Below are 17503 nucleotides of genomic sequence, written 5' to 3' on the forward strand. Positions count from 1 at the left end.
GTTTAGTTGGTTTCAACAGGTTGTGACTCCAGCAGGGCTGCCTCGGCTTTCCATCCTTCCGCGGATGATTACACTATATTATATACTTAAACGGCCACAACAACTTACATTTCAGCACCGATCTACAGTTTACTTTGTTGGGGCAAAATGAAAGGCGACAAGAGGACTCCTAATTTCATCCCTGGTTCTGTTGTGTCACCATCTATTCTAGAACATTCTTCCGGTGTAAAAGCACCTCCCCTCTTCGACCCCGAGCTTGTCGCACCCAGAGTGTGGTTCACGCTGGGTGTCACCAGCTCACTGAGTCGGGTCAGGTCAGGAGGAGCTCCCAACGCTGAATAACGAGGCACATCCTGGGAGGAGAGGGCAGGGGCGTGGCACCCCGAGGCGGGTGCACATGGCCTGCAGCTCACCAGCCTCCCGTCGGGCATCCTTCCCGGAAGAGCCTCCCTGGAAGGGTCAGGCCCAACATCAGATTCGAGAATCCTGACCCGTGAGTCCTACATCTGGGTCAGCACAGTGTGCCCCACAACTGGATCAGACCAGTGAGTCCTACATCTGGGTCAGAGCAGTGAGGCCTACATCTGGGTCAGAGAAGTGAGGCCTACATCTGGATCAGACCAGTGAGTCCTACATCTGGGTCAGCACAGTGTGCCCCACAACTGGATCAGACCAGTGAGTCCTACATCTGGGTCAGCACAGTGTGCCCCACAACTGGATCAGACCAGTGAGTCTTACATCTGGGTCAGAGCAGTGAGGCCTACATCTGGGTCAGAGCAGTGAGTCCTACATCTGGGTCAGCACAGTGTGCCCCACAACTGGATCAGACCAGTGAGTCCTACATCTGGGTCAGCACAGTGTGCCCCACAACTGGATCAGACCAGTGAGTCCTACATCTGGGTCAGAGCAGTGTGGCCTACATCTGGGTCAGAGCAGTGAATCCTACATCTGGGTCAGCACAGTGTGCCCCACAACTGGATCAGACCAGTGAGTCCTACATCTGGGTCAGAGCAGTGAGGCCTACATCTGGGTCAGAGAAGTGAGGCCTATATCTGGATCAGACCAGTGAGTCCTACATCTGTGTCAGCACAGTGTGCCCTACAACTGGATCAGACCAGTGAGTCCTACATCTGGGTCAGAGCAGTGAGGCCTACATCTGGGTCAGAGCAGTGAGTCATACATCTGGGTCAGCACAGTGTGCCCCACAACTGGATCAGACCAGTGAGTCCTACATCTGGGTCAGAGCAGTGAGGCCTACATCTGGGTCAGAGCAGTGAATCCTACATCTGGGTCAGCACAGTGTGCCCCAGAACTGGATCAGACCAGTGAGTCCTACATCTGGGTCAGAGCAGTGAGGCCTACATCTGGGTCAGAGCAGTGAGGCCTACATCTGGGTCAGACCAGTGAGTCCTACATCTGGGTCAGAGCAGTGAGGCCTACATCTGGGTCAGAGCAGTGAGTCCTGCATCTGGGTCAGCACAGTGTGCCCAACAACTGGATCAGACCAGTGAGTCCTACATCTGGGTCAGAGCAGTGAGGCCTACATCTGGGTCAGAGCAGTGAGTCCTACATCTGGGTCAGCACAGTGTGCCCAACAACTGGATCAGACCAGTGAGTCCTACATCTGGGTCAGAGCAGTGAGGCCTACATCTGGGTCAGAGCAGTGAGTCCTACATCTGGGTCAGCACAGTGTGCCCCACAACTGGATCAGACCAGTGAGTCCTACATCTGGGTCAGAGCAGTGAGGCCTACATCTGTGTCAGCAGTGTGTTCCACAATTGGATCAGAGCAGTGAGCCCCGTAGCAAGATCTGCACAGTGATCCCCACAGCTCGTTCTGCAGTCTGTCCCCCTGCTGAGTCAGCAGTGTTTCCTACAACTGGATCAGAGCAGTGAGCCCTACATCTGTGTCAGCAGTGTGTGCCACAATTGGATCAGAGCAAGATCTGCACAGTGATCCCCACAGCTCAATGCCCCACAGCCAGTCAGCACAGCATGCGTTACTGAAGAATGAATATAGAACGTCCCACAAGTGATCGGGTACAGTGAGCCATTTGCATGGGACCACAGTGTTGCACAGTGTGTCCTAGAGCTGGATTCGAACATGTTGTTGTCTCACAACTAGATCAGTACAGTATGGGTGCGCCCCACAGCTGAGTGGCACAGCCTGCTTTATGGAAGGATAAAAACACGGAGTCCAACGACTGACTTCACTCAGCGAGTCTCTGACTCACAGCGGGAGCAGTGCCGTGATTCCCACAACAGAACCTACACTGTGTGCCGCACAGCTGGATCAGGACAGTGTGTCCCACAGCTGGATCTGCACAGTGAGCCGCACAGCTGGATCTGCACAGTGAGCCGCACAGCTGGATCTGCACAGTGAGCCGCACAGCTGGATAAGTACAGTGTGTCCCACAGCTGGATCTACGCAGTGAGCCGCACAGCTGGATCAGGACAGTGTGTCCCACAACTGGATCTGCACAGTGAGCCAGACAGCTGGATCAGGACAGTGTGTCCAACAGCTGGATCTACACAGTGAGCCTCACAGCTGGATTAGTACAGTGTATCCCACAGCTGGATCTACACAGTGAGCCACAAAGCTGGATCAGTAGAACATGCTCAATAAATGGATCTACACAGCGATTCACGCAGCTGGGTCAGTAGAGTGGGTCCAATAATCGGATCTACACAGTGAGCTGCACAGCTGGTTCAGTAGAATGTGCCCAATAACTGGATCCACACAGTGAGCGGCACAGCTGGACCAGTACAGTGTGTCCACCAGCTGGACCTACACAGTGAGCTGCACAGCTGGATCATTAGAGTGTGTCCCACAGCTGGATATACACAGTGAGTCACACAGCTGGATCAGTACAGTGTGTCCCACAGCTGGATCTGCACAGTGAGCCGCATAGCTGGATCAGTACAGTGTGTCCCACGGCTGGATCTACACATTGACCGGCACAGCTGGATTAGTACAGTGTATCCCACATCTGGATCTACACAGTGAGCCGCAAAGCTGGATCAGTAAACTGGCCTATGCATGCTTCACCACAGTGAGCCAAACAGCTGAGACAACACTCCATGTGCTGTGTCTGGATAAGCACAATGTGTCTTGCCACTGCATCAGGATAGTGTGATCCACAGCCGGACCAGCACAGTGAGTCCCTTCACTGCATCAGCAGAGAGCGTGCTCTGCATGGATCGGCATAGAGCATCCCATAGCTGCTTCAGTGCTTGTGTCCTATACATTGATGAGCACAGTGTATCCAGTGCATTCATCAGGACAGAGTCTCTCACAGCTGGATCGGCGCAGTGGCTCCGACAACTGAATACGCTCTGTGGGTCTCACCACAGCACCAGCCCAGTATGACCCACAGCTCGAGCAGCATAGTGTGTCCTAGGCTGTATCAGCATAGTGTGTCCCCTGGTTGGGACAACATTGTGTCTGTCACAGCTGGATCAGCGCAGTGGCTCCCACAACTGAATCAGCATGGTGGGTCCCACCACAGGATCAGATCACTGTGCCCCACAGCTCGATCAGCATAGTGTTTCTCACAGCTGCATCCGCCCTCTTTGTCCCCTGGATGGGTCTACATGGTGTCGCCCACAGCTGGATGCAGTGCAGTCTCTGCAGACCTATGTGCTTCACCACGCCTCACCGGCCCTTCAAGGGCCCCACTGGCCTGCCATTGCCGTCTGCTGATCTTTCAAGACACACTGTGTTATCCACTGTGCCCTCCATGCCAAAGGCCCAGCTTTCATCCAAGAAACATCAGAGATGGTCAGAGAAGAGAGTCCTCTGCTCAACCCAGGCGCACCAGCTGACTATCACTCCTTACAAGAAGTCACGCATTACCAGCATCTACCTAGCTGTGTTGGAAGTAGAACTAGGGAACACTCTTGCAACAAAGAAAAGAAACACTTAAGACTGGCTGGATTCCAAGAAGTAAGGGAAGGCCTGGTCTCCTCAAGCTGGCACCACAGCAAGAAGACAGCATCACCTCCTCGGTAGGTGGGGATGGACAATACGACCATCAGGAGGGTGCGGACCCAAAACCCAACCGATGGTAGACACAAGCAGGTGCTTAACTATCGCCGACTCTCATTCACTCCTCCCCAGACATGACCGCAGCACCACATCTGCAGTGACACAGATTAGCAGCTCGCCACTGAGGCACGACACTCACACATTGGCCAATCCATCAATCAGTGGGTCTTATCACCCCGGGGGTTTCAAGGCGCTGGGGTTCTGTGAGCCTTGGTCAAAAAGCCATGTCTTGAGCTTCTCCCTGACGTCTTCCAGTGAGGGGGAGGGCTGTGCAGGTGGAGGGGGAGCTCATTTCATGATTTGGGGGTGAGGTAGGAGATGGACCGTCCTGCCACACTCCATCCACACATTTTATCTTCTTATACAGGAACCATTTACAATCTCAAAGGCCCCCTTTCTCACTCCCATTTGCTTCACTAAATGCCAAAGCACTGCACCAAAAAAACGCAGAAAGCAGCCGAACACTTGTCCTCACACACAACGTCAAAACACCACTGACAAAGTCCACATTGCAAGCACACACTTCTTACCCCAAAGCCTACCGAGGAGTAGCGTGCTACCCGTCCAACCAATTACTCCCACACCTCATCAGGGGTATGAAGTGTGTATAAATGCAACTACAGCACCATACCCGAAGCACTCAAGTCCACCTTAACTAAACAGTTGGCACTTTTGCTCAGGAGCATGACAAGGATCACCCCGACCACAACTAACACATCCTGAACCAGGGAACCAGGACCTGCAGATCTGGGTCGCTGCCCATGGGACTTACAGCCACTGAGTGTACATCTGTGGGATTTCTGCTGGTTTAAGTGTAGGGTTGGGTGGACTCACAAGTGTTCCCCCAAGACGGGAGTAGAGTGGACACGTGAAACCTGGTGGAAAGCCACAAAGCCATATCTTTGTGGCTGTTCGCCAACATTCCCCATGTTTTTCAGATCCAGTTGGAGCACCTTCACAGACTGAAAAATCATAACGCTCACATAGTTTCAGGGGTTCGTTCGCTGGGGGAAGGATTTTTTCCCCACATGGAAAACAATTGTCAATTGAAGAGAGAAAAAAAGAAAATAGTTAAGTTGCACCGTAACCACAGATGTTCCACTGGTGGGCAATTCTCCAGTGAAGGTATGGCACCACCACATAAATCTATGAAAGTCCTGGAATTTCTTACCCAGGTTTATGAGGTTTGTGAATTTAAAAAAAAGGATAAATTTCATGGAAGTCGTAGGCGTGCACCTCTTCATCGTAAACTTACTGTTCTCCAAAAAGTTAGGACTTCCTCAAACTAGGGCCGCGTCCCACTCTCATTGGCGACGTGTAAACAAAGCACCGCTGTTTTATTTGTCCGAGGCGAGGGAAGCGGTAGGTGGTGGTTGAGCTTCCTAATGATGAGCTGCACCTCTCCAGGTGCTCGCATACCACAGAGGCTTGGAATCAATTACCACAAAAGTAGCTTTTTAACAATTATGCCAAGAAACAATTACCTCTACGAAAGCTACCTCCCAACATTACATGGCATGCTGTCCGCATAGATTAGAGTACACACCTGTGGGTGGCTGGCGTGCAATCCCGAGGCGAGCCTGCACAAGCCGGTTATAGGACGAATCATCGCACGGAGGAACCAGCCAATGTAAATAAATAATTATTTACGCCACTTCACTCTACGCCTCTCTGCTCTACACCACTGCACTCTTCGCCATTGCACTGTGCACCACTCCAGTCTAAGCCACTCCACTCTACTCTGCACCACTGCTCTCTATGCCACTGCACTCTACTCTGCACCACTGCACTCTTCGCCACTGCACTGTGCACCACTCCAGTCTAAGCCACTCCACTTTACTCTGCACAACTCCAATCTACACCACTTCACTCTACACCACTCTGCAACACCACTCTACTGTATGTACTGCGCTTTATGTCAAAGCACTCTACACCACTGCACTCTACAACACTCTACTCTGCAACACTGCACTCTATGCCACTGAACTCTATGTCACTCTGCTTTCTACTACTGCATTCTACGCCAATGCACTCCAGACCACTGCACTCTATGCAACTCTTCTTCTGCATCACTCCACTCTATGCCACTGCACTATGTAGCACTCCACTCTACGCCACTACACTATACAGCACTATACTCTGTACCACTCTACTGCACTGCACTCTATGACACTCTCCTCTACTCCGCACCATTGCACTCTATGCCACTCTACTCTGCACCACTGCACTTTACTATGCAACACTCTAATCTGTGCCACTGCATTCTACGATGCTGCATTGTACGCAGCTTAATTCTACGCCACTGCACTCTACTCCATTGCATTCTATGCCACTATAATCTGCAACACTCTATGCCAATGCACTCTACACCAGTCCACTCTACTCTACGCCACTCCACAGTATACCACTGTACACGACTACTCTCTATGCCACTCCAATACACAACACTCTCTGCCCCTCCACTCTACAACACTCGATTCCACTCTTCGCCATTCCACTCTTCGACACTCCAATACATGACACTCTATTTCCCTCCACTCTAGTCTACTCTCGCCATTCCACTCTGTGACACTCCACGCCACTCTCCTCTACACCACTAACCTTAAGCCATGCTGAACAACAGCCGTACTGCTGTGCAAAATGGCTAAAGCACATTGGCAAAGCCAGTAGCTCTTGCACTGGCGAGACCTATTGGCTTTGCCAAAGCTTGTTATGGTCTTCTGGACTTTTTTTTACTGTTGGTTTCGTTCAGATTACCATGAACAAATACATGCAATTATCCTATTCCTTGCAAAATACAGATACATCTGTCTTTACAAATTCAAAACTCTGTTGATTTGCAAATGTGGGCCGCTTTTTTAAGCCATCTGATTGACCATTTTGGTGCCCGGACCTATTTTCTGTCACAGTCCGACCCTGCTACGTAGTCTGTCGTTCAGTCAGTTCCAAGCATGTCACAGCCACCTCCCCGGTAAGGAATGGAGCTGCTCTCGAATTTCTGTCCAAGCAGGCTTTTGAGGGCAAGCCATGTCGCCTCCTCTCCCTGCTCTGGCACGCCCAATTGGGAACAGTGCCTGAAATAGGGTAAAGAGCAGTCATCTTACTCCAATTCGGGGATCCCTCCCACCTCTGTCTGACGTCATGCGCTCGACTCTCTTATTTGCTGGCACTTAACTTTTTGGGGCTGGGAGTAACTGGAGACAACCAGATGGTGGTTCTGTTCTTCTTTCGGGTGGGAGGTTGGCATGGAGTGATATATTTTTATTTTCTTCAAGTTGTCAGACCAGGCCCCTCCCCTTCTATGGACACAGGCAAGAAAGAAACAGAAGAATGTGAAGAAGTGCAGACAGAAAAGGCAAATTCACTTTCTGTGTTACGAAACCCAGTTGGAGGGGCAAAGGGGGCAGAAGGATGTGCCCCTGCAGATCACTGACAGCAATGACACAAACACCCCACTATCAACAATGGAAGCTTGCTCGGTGGTTTCATGCACCTGTAGCACTGAAACTGCAGCTGGCGTGTTGCTGTCCTCGGCAGGCCAGCTCATCCTTTTATTCTTTCAAAGTGGATGAAATGTGTGCCAGTAAGTGGGGTAATACGAGCATCTGGACACTGCAAGAACTATGTAGAATGTACGTTTATAACATTACAAACCATGCCCACCACTGTTCAATGGGCTCAGATGTAGATTGCCATTCCTAACATGGAGGTGGGAATGTTAATCCAAGCGTTGACATGCCTGTCTGTTTAAGGATGTACTGGGGCGGCTCCTCTGTTATGGTGGAGGAGCGTCGCCCCACTGAAAAATAAAATGATTATAAAACCAATTTTATTATCACCTTTTTTTCCTTTCCTAATCCTACCATTGCAAGCCGAGGTTAGGGCGGGGGTGGGCCACCGTGACGGAGCATCACAATAAGGAGGCGTGGTGTGCACTTAAAAGTGCTCATGTCAGTTTGGCCCGGCCGTCGTAGGCCGGCCAAACAGACATGCGCACTTTGTTTTCTCCAACCCAGCTGTGTTGTACAGCTACAGGCTCCAGGAAGCCAGAGCCCAAAAGTCAACCAGCAGACATAATAAGGGAGAGAAGCCCTGGGCTTATTAATTATGGATAAAGAAAGTACTTTAATCACATAGCAAAACTAAATGCTGCACAACACGACACGATAAGTGTTACAGCAAACAAATGATGGACGGAATGCTGACAATGCAAACATTCTCCCCCAGTCAAAATATCTGGATTAAATCCATTGTTCTTTTGTCCACTACGCCACCCCAGTTTGGACCCAGCCATATGCAAATCAGTCTTGACCCTGTGCCCCATGGGAACAGTCCAGACCGAACTGCCAGGCCAGGTACTCCCTGGACACGATAAGAGCATAATACAGGACTGTGATCAGTGGCATCTACCAGTGAAGTTCTGCATCCTGCCTTCTCGGTAACACCACTCTCCTCCCCTCTGCGGTCGAGTGCCTGTCTCATTAGTTCCCAGTGCTATATGGAATATGCAAGGATTATGTCTATGTGCAGATGATTTTAAGCAATATCACTCTTTAGTGTAGCCACTCGTTCACTGTCTTTTTTCAACCCTTGGTTCAAAAGTCTTAAGTGGTACAAAAAAGTCTTAAGTGGTACAGCAGTCTTGCCACTTGTGTCATTCTCTATGCTAGTATGCAGGCTAAGCCCCACCATTACCTGCTGTTGGTTGTGTTGCAGCTTAATATGCACATTTTCTGCAGGATCTGCTCAAACACTTACTGCGCTGGTCCTTTCTTCATGAGAGCTGCGGTGCCAGCCTTGTTCGGTCCAGGGTTTACGGAGTAAACTCCCTTGGCAGTCGCACCAATCCATGGCTGTGTCAGTCCTCATGGCCAGCTGCAGACAGGTGATCAGGCATAGCGGTTGCAGCATCTCGGCTGAGTATATTCGCAATGATGTTTCTGTGGCAGTTGCAGCTTTCAGGCCGACTTTGGCTTCCCACTTAAGTGGGGATGTGACTTTCGTTTTCTCCTCTGGCAACAGTAGTTCCAATATCTGAAGCCCTGGTAGACTGCTTGTTGAGACATGGATCTCGTTCATTGTATAGATAGACCGAGGGACTCTTTGCAACACAGGTCACTCCTGGCTCACTCTCTTTAATAATGAAGTTCCTCTGGGTGCACCAAACACTGATATTAATGCCCCCAGTTTCCCCCCATTCTGAGCAGCAGAATATTACAGGATTTCATGACAAAAATGGTGCCAGATTTTACCTGCTAATATTTGGGCAGCGAATTACTCCTGGATCTGTGTGAATTTGTGCACAAATTGTAATCTCAACCAGGTGCAAACCTCTGTTTTAGCAGGGGTGAGATTACCGGCTCAGTTATGATGACGGCCGTGATGCATTGCAATGGTCTGTATGTTACTACAGAGTACCTAGGATGTGGCCTACATCCTGCTGGCACTGCATCACTGAGGCCACTCTGCATACACCTTAATACCACTCTGCCTACCACAGAGCCATTGATGGGCATTTTCAGGGGTACCATACGTGGGTTCCAGAGCACCCCACTATTGTCATTTGTGCAGTCGCACACCGAGGACCTGCATGGACCTCTTACATCCTGTACCTTGCATGTTCACTACACTGCATTATTTGCATTGCTGACAGGTTTCCCAGGTCCATGTGTGATGTGCTGGTCCAGTCCAGGCTTTTTTGTTTGGAGATTGTCCTGTTTTTGTAATGGGATCAATAAGAATACAAGTCCCAGAATTCAAAGAAAAAAACTGGACAGGGCTGTATGTGTCTGGTTCACGGGTAACTTGTGTCTGTTTGCCTCTCTTCTGTAATCCTGTCCCTGCCGAAACAGCCATCTTTGCTGCTGCTCCTCTTCTGCATCCTACGTGTATCATCACCCTGCCTCCAGAAGCTTCTGCAGCAGTCTCCTTCCTTCTCCAACCCTGCTTCCTCTTCAGACCTGCATATCCACTTACCCCCTTCCCTTCCTCTCAATTGCAGTCTCTTGAACCCATCAGCATGTCTCCTTTATCTAGATACACACTGCTCCCTTTTAAAACAAGCACATTCCATGTCTCCTGAAGCCTTCTTTCCTCCAGCTTCCATCACATCTCAGCTCCCCCACGGTCTCCCCTGCAGCCACACTCCTTCATACAGTTACATCCCTTGCGCAGTTCGTGTTGCTTCTGCATCACTCACCTCTGCAGTCCCTCCTTCCCTGACACCCTACATCCCCACCAAAGCCATCCCTTCTACAGACCACTGCACACTCCTTCCCTCCTTCTCCACCTCCCTCCCTCCTGCAGCCTCCTGAATCCATCAGGAGCACCAGCCTCCCTCCCTGTTGTCTCTGGTTCATCTTCCCAGTACTGCCCTTCCTGCTACAGTCAGCTGCCACCTTCCTCCTGCCAGAGCTCATGTCAACAACATACAAGCTCTACCAAAGCTGATAGACCAGCCTTGCATTTTAGTTATAAGGCAGACCCATTAGCTTTGCCAATGTTTGTTTATACTTAACATTGCTCACTAATGCTTAACTGAGTGAAGTCTTGTAATGAATGTTAGCACTAGTATAAAACTTTGACAATGTTATTTTATTTCTAATACATTTTGTCTACTAATTAATTACATTTTCACTTTTCCTGTCAAATTTTTCACCAAAGTCTGCTTAAGAATATGCTGTAATTTCAAGTGTGCACTTAAAATTGTTAAAACATGCAGTGACTGCCAAAGGGGAGGAGAATCAAATGTTGATTGATGTAATTTCCTGTTCATCAGTCAGAGGTCAAAGGTTACGTGATGTCACCTTTACCACAGCTGTGATTGTGAAGTAGTAATGCCATTGACAGACTATCTGCCTTTTCTTGCACTTGTCCCTCTTCAAACATTCTATGAACTGACTGGATGTGTCACTGAAGGCAGCTGCTTATCATGTGTGTGCTGGCACTTTAGTGCTACATGTAGGTCATAAGCCCAGTTCCTCTTCTGTTTCTATGAAATTCTTGGATGTGTTTCTGAAGGCAGCTATTTCTTATGTATGTGTTTGAAGTGTCTCACTACATTTGGGTCTCTGAAGTCAGCTACTTCTCATATATATGTTAGAAGTGTTTAACTACATATGTGTATCTGAAGGCCGGTACTTCTCATGTATGTGTTGGAAGTGACGCACTACATATAGACCACAAACTCAGCTTCTATGCTGTTCCCATGAGTTGATTGGATGCGTCAATGATGGCAGCTGTCTCTTGTGCATATGTTAGCAGTATCCCTCCACATTAAGGCCAGATCTCAGTTTCTCTTCTATTTCTATGAAACGATTGTGTGCTGAAGGCAGCTGCTTGTATTGGCTGTGTCTTTCCGCGTGTAGGCCACGGCCTCAGTTTCTCTTCTGTTCCCATAAACTGATTGAATGTGTCTCTGAGGGCAGCTGATTCTCACATGTGTTACCTGTATCTGTCCACGTTGAGCCCACGAGCTGAGTTTCTTTTCTGCTCCTCTTCTCCACAGCGGCCTCCACCATGCCGGAGCACAAGAAGAAGCTCAAAGAGAAGCTGAGGAAGACCCTGCCCGTGACGGGCCCGCAGGCACCCACGCTGTACGAGCTGATGCAGTGGTACTGCCTGACCACCAACACCCACGGGTGCCGCCGCATTGTGGTGTCCAAGGGGCGTCTGCGGCGCCTCATCTGGATCCTGCTGACCGTGGTGTCCGTGGGCCTGATCTTCTGGCAGTGTGCACTGCTGATCATGTCTTTCTACAGCGTCACGGTCTCCATCACCGTCAACTTCCAGAAGCTGGACTTTCCTGCGGTGACCATTTGCAACCTCAACCCCTACAAGTAAGAAGCATCTCTCTCGAAAGTGTGCTGTGACACTGCTCCTGTGTGGTTCTTGTTCTCCTTCTTATTTTAGCTATTATTAGAGGGATTGAGGTGATCCTTGCTGCACAAAAACAGTCCTGCATGCAACACAGGCATCCTTGCAGCATGGTGCAAGGGTGTCTGCATTAGCACTAGGCAGCCAATTGTGTGCCAGCACAGGGGGGAAGGACAGGAATGCACTGTATTTCGTAAATAAGGTGAATTCCTGCCTTTTCACATTGACGTAGGGCAATACAGCAAGAAGACTTGAGGTGCCGCCCTATGCCAATTCATCGTCAATGAGGTCCTGAGATCGTGGAGTCTTTGTAGTACAAGCGGTGTTGGACAGTGCCAAATGCCGCTCATAAATTAAGAAGCAACAAGGCAGCTACTTGGCTCTTGTCCACTGTGAGTTTTATTTAATTCCAAATGGACATGAGGGCTGACTCTGTGCCTGGTCTGAAGCCGGATTGTTGACCTGACATTAAGCCATAATGTTATGTAAAGTTAGAGAGCTGAGTACACATTGCTCTCTAAAAAAGAATTCCTAAGAATTTTTGTTTTAATTTGATGTGGGCCTGTAGTTTCGTGGGTCAGATGGTCAAGGTTTTTCTTTTTGATGAGAGGTCTAATGTAGGAGCTTTTAGTCTTTCCAGGGACTTGTTCAGTACTCATGTGGCTACCCCCCCTGCATAGGTTCAGAAAAGGATAGCTTTAAAGATTTTTGGTGGTGCCAGGTCTGAAGGTGATCCTGGCGGTCTGGCTGCAATGATGCTATTAGGGACATCTTTTTGTGACAGGGTATTGAAAGTGTGCACTGATGGATGGTTATTGTTTCCTCGGTGGTTAAGTCATGTGTTGTGCTTGTGTCCACATTCTCCTTAGGTAATCTTTTTAATGTATGAGGTCAATTCATTAGAGACTTTGACGCAGGCGTCTTGTATTTGTGGTGTTTTGTGTTTTAGTATTTTTTATTGGAATTTTATGCAGTTCTTTAGAATGACAGTCTGCTTCAATTCTGCACATGGACTAGTGGTTGCCTTTTGTGGTTCTGATAGTTCTTTTGTAGGCTCTGTTATAGTGGTGTGGTGTGCATTTGTTTCATATCATGATTTTCTCCATTTACATTGTAGAATGTAGAGTTGTGTTTTTATTCTTTTGATGTTGTCTTTATGCCACGTGGTGTCTTTTTAGGGTCAACCTTGGATGTGATTTTAGTTGGTATCTGTTTTTCCAGTGCAGTAGAGATCCAGTTGTAGAAGGTTTGTATGTCTTTCGGCTGCATGTTTATTAGGGTGCTTTTAAGGTGGGTCTTGATTTCGTGGATGTCTAGTTTTTTCCATTGTCTATATGAGCATTTGTTGTTGGTTTTTGGTGTCTTTGAATTTTTGTCATTAAAAGGTGTATTGATCTTGAACATAATGATGTTATGGTCACCCCAGCTTACGAGGGAGATTTCTGTAACTGTGCTTTATCTTAAAGGTGCAAATATAACATCCAAAGGTGTCCCACGTAGTCAGTTGGGCCAGAAAGGTTTTGTTGGAGGTGAAAGGCTTAGGGTTTGGTAGTGATAGCTGTGGTTGTGGCTAGACATATGTTGAGGTCTCCTAGGAAGGTTTGGGTGGCCCATATGGGTGTTGGTGCTGTCACAAGTAAGACATTGTTAAATATGCTGCATGATGGTGTATATATTACAAAGAAGGAGTAGGTTATGGTTGGAGTGGGGGGACATCTTATCACCAATGATTCACAGCCGTCCATGTTGAGGTTTTCAATTGTTGTCATTTGCAGTGTTTTTATGGATGACAGCCAGGCCTCCTCCTGACATTGTGCTTGCTATTTATTCGAGTTTTGGTTTTTCAATTGTATTGTTTGCGATAGGTTGTGTGGTATTGCTGCTGTAGCTGCTTTTGTTTTTTGAGAAAGTCAGATGAATGATGAGGAGATTTATTTAGTAGTTAAAGTCACTCGGAGATTGTGTATGAGGGCTGTGTATTTGGTATAGGCAGAGTTTAGGAAGTATTAGTTGATAAAGATGTGAGTGGTTGCCTACTTACAACTCTTATGGTGGAGATGGAGAGTTTCTGGCCCTGGGCCTTTTCCAGGCCCAAGCAGGCAACGCCCTTAACCTGCAGTCCTTTACCTGGGCACCCTGAGCCCTAGGGTTAAATAGATCTAGTAACCAGGTGACCTTGGGCCAATGGGAACGCTAACCCTAAAAAATCATAACTGTAACCCTGTATCCTATAGCCAATAAGAACTTTAGCCCAATCAACCAATCAAAAACCCTATCCCAAGCAAGCAATCAGTGACCAAGCACTAATTCCTAGGTCCACCAAGAACCCTAGCAACCAATCAGAACCCTATCTCTAACAAGCTATCAGTAGCCACGCCCTAGGTCCACTAAGAACCCTAGAAACCAATCAGCAGCCAAACCTTAAGACCAGTGATAAGCCTAGCTCAAGGGGTGAATTGGAAACCAGATGCAGAAGTCTATAAAAACCCTTGGATTATAAATCACATTACCTGAAACTTAAAGGGCTGTGTGAGGTGGGAGGGAGGTGTGCTCTGCAGCCAGGCCCAATTATTCATGCACTTCGAAAAACAAGCTTTTTCAACCCTAAAACGAGTTGCTAATCCCACAGCCAAGCCCAATTTTGTCCACAGAAAGCAGATTACGGCATTCTCCACACACTTAAGCTAGGGATTGTATTCAGTTCATGTGTCCTATTTACTTAATTTCATGTTTGGAAGGTCGAATTTGCCCTTTAGTAACTTTAATAAAGTATGTGGAAAAAGAAAAGCAAGTTAAACAGTTGCATGCTCACAAAAACAACTCATTTAAAGCGAAATTGTTCAGCAGAAGCTATCTGCTCTTACCATCTTTCACTCTGGACTTTCTGTCTGGGCTGCGCAAGACTTAGAGTAGCTGGGTGGACTCCAAATGGAGGTTGCTACCTTGGGGTCTCTTCCCCAAACTTAAAGGGCTGTGCAGTGTGAGGGTGGAGGCCTGCTTGTGTGACCCTAAAACCAGGCACAATCGCTAGGGCTGAAACAGATATGTGTTGAGGGGTACTGGGGTACCGCTTCAGCTCAAAATCTCCTTTTTTACGACTGGCCCAATACACACTTTCCGGTTCCTTTTAAAAAATGCTGGTAAGGCCCACTTTAAACCACTAAACAATGCTTTCATGCACTTGCAAAACTTGCTTTTTCACCCACAAACCGAGTTTCTCAGCCAACTGCCAACCACAATTTTATCCACAGAAAACTAATTAAAATACTATCACCACAGGCATGGAGTGCTACATTTATTGCATACCTCTATAGTTTGAGTACCAGAGATACACAGTCGTCTGTATTCTGAATGTTTTAGAACAAGAATTCGTCTGTATTGTGAGTGTTGCTGTAGTTATCAGATGGTTCAGTCTTCCCAGTGCTGTAGTTATTGCATGCCCCTGGAGTCAGACAGCTATAATTATTGCACACCTCTGATTTTTAACCTTTGAGAGCATATGTTTTGCCTCTTTGTGCTGCATGTTGCCTCTGCACCCATAAGTGATGACCTGTGATTTGATTCTGTAGGTACAGTGAAGTGAAACCATACTTGACCAATCTGGAAGAGAAAACCATCGCGAACTTGAAGGATTTATATGGATATACAGATCATATCATCCGCCAGCGACGTGACACTGATGCCTTGCATGACAGTGGGAATGATTATGACCCTGAAGGATTGCTCCAGAAAATTCAATTAGTGAGAATTGAAGAAATAAAGGGGGACGAGATTCTTGTGTCAGACATTCCAAGTGGAAGGAAGCGTAGAATGAAGTCCCGTATGGTTGATGGGGAGCGCGCAGCTGTGCCCGAGCCCGAGCCAGTACCCAAGAAAACTGTTGGGTTCCAACTGGTGAGTGCATAGGAATTAACAAGACAGTCATCTACTCAGCAAGAATGCCCTTGGGTGACATAACCCTATCCATTGCCCAAAGCAATACTTGTAACAGAACTATAGCCAGCCCATTCAAACACACACACCACAATATTCTACAGCCCAATACTACAATGCCATCCTCCCTTTCAAACACAACCATCCCATTCTACAACTCTCTCACTACAAGGGTTCGCCAAACACAGCTATCATCCTGAAAACTAGCAATCTCAACACAATCATTGGCACCCACTCCTTCAAACACAACCAGAGGAATCTTGTGGTATAGTGCGCTGAGATATACTAGCACCACCCACCTCTCCAAAGGCTACCTTTAAAATCCCACAGCACTTCCTGTGCGACACATGTGGGCCTTCCCTTCAAAAGGCAATCCAGTGTGAAGGAAAAAGTGGTTGCCTTTTTTTGGGCATTTGTAAAAACGTAAGTCACAAACAGACAAAACAATCACCAATACATTACTCAGTTCCACCAGGACAGTGGTAGGACAGCAGCAAGATCCGTATGCAGACACATAGCAGTTATACACCTCAGCAGTATATTACCAGGTTGTGCAATGGCATTCATAGGTCTTCTAATATGAGGTGTGGACAGTGGTGGAGGGCGGTTAGTTCACGGCTCTAGGCGGCTATGAGCTATCATTCCCCTTGAGTCACGTTAAAGGTCGTCTATGATGACTGTGTTTAGCCAGTTTACAAACGGCTCCCAGATGTCACGGGGGCGGGACCTCACCGGCATCAATTCCCAGTATGTCTCCAGTTGTGTCTTACAGTGTGTTACACTGGTGATCCAAATCTTAGCTGTCGGCGGTGGGATCGCCCTCCAATGAAGGGCCACCTGGCGCTTGGCCATAATTAAAAAGCAGTTCTCTTTAACCACTCCTGCATCCCTGGCAATCACCAACAACAGACGTTCTGGAATGTCGCCTTGTTTGATGAGAACTGCTGGGGTGTTTCAGATCTATTGCAACATCACTCACAATATTGCCCCTTCAAAACTCAATCACTACCATCCAATTCAAACACCTATTTCAACAAGATTTTAATCACAATACTGCCACCAACACTGCCTGCACAAATGCCACAAGGCAAGAAAAGCTTCCACAGACAAATAAATTAGGAACTTGCATGTTCTCAAAGTTGCTATAGCTCAAGACTGCAATGGACTATCCTTACGATGTGCCTTATCCCCTCGGTGAGATCCCCAGACTTTAGCGGATGGATCCACAAATCATTGTGTGAAGCTTAGTGCGATACTCTTGCCGAATGCAGTTTTCAGGTTCCTCCCAGAGGGGCACTCTGGGTCTTCAGGTTGAATCAACAGGTAAGTGCTTTTCTGGAACTCTCAAAGTTTTAGCCGGATCACTGACAGAATATCGGAAACAGAAATATTGCGTGGACATAATATTGTGTCAGCAATATCGAGGACCAAAATATTGAGAAGATAAGTGCAAATTAGTGAGTATAGATTTACTATTATTAGCTCTATATCTATGTACCTTGAAGATGGAGTTAAATATAGTAAACTTTGCTTGCCTATGGAAACTTCCCTTCACGATATTGGTGCGCTCAATATTCTTGACACAATATTTTGGTTCGCAATATTTCTGTTTCCGATATTCTGTCTAAATGCCATTCTAGCCATGTAT

The 17503-nt window shown here is 47.7% G+C and overlaps 1 protein-coding gene across 2 annotated transcripts in view; it reads left to right on the plus strand.

Annotated features, from left to right (window-relative positions):
- The window catches only part of SCNN1G (sodium channel epithelial 1 subunit gamma), a 56104-nt gene that overhangs the window by 12356 nt on the left and 26245 nt on the right, over positions 1 to 17503 (plus strand). For both annotated transcript variants that reach the window (XM_085629496.1, XM_085629494.1), the window contains exons 2-3: positions 11555 to 11885; positions 15492 to 15816. In XM_085629496.1, coding sequence (XP_085485622.1) covers positions 11566 to 11885; positions 15492 to 15816 — 645 coding nt within the window. In that variant the 5' untranslated portion in view covers positions 11555 to 11565. The remainder of the gene's footprint in view (positions 1 to 11554; positions 11886 to 15491; positions 15817 to 17503) is intronic.

Source organism: Triturus cristatus, chromosome 10 (genome assembly GCF_964204655.1).
Source record: "Triturus cristatus chromosome 10, aTriCri1.1, whole genome shotgun sequence".
Taxonomy (NCBI): domain Eukaryota; kingdom Metazoa; phylum Chordata; class Amphibia; order Caudata; family Salamandridae; genus Triturus; species Triturus cristatus.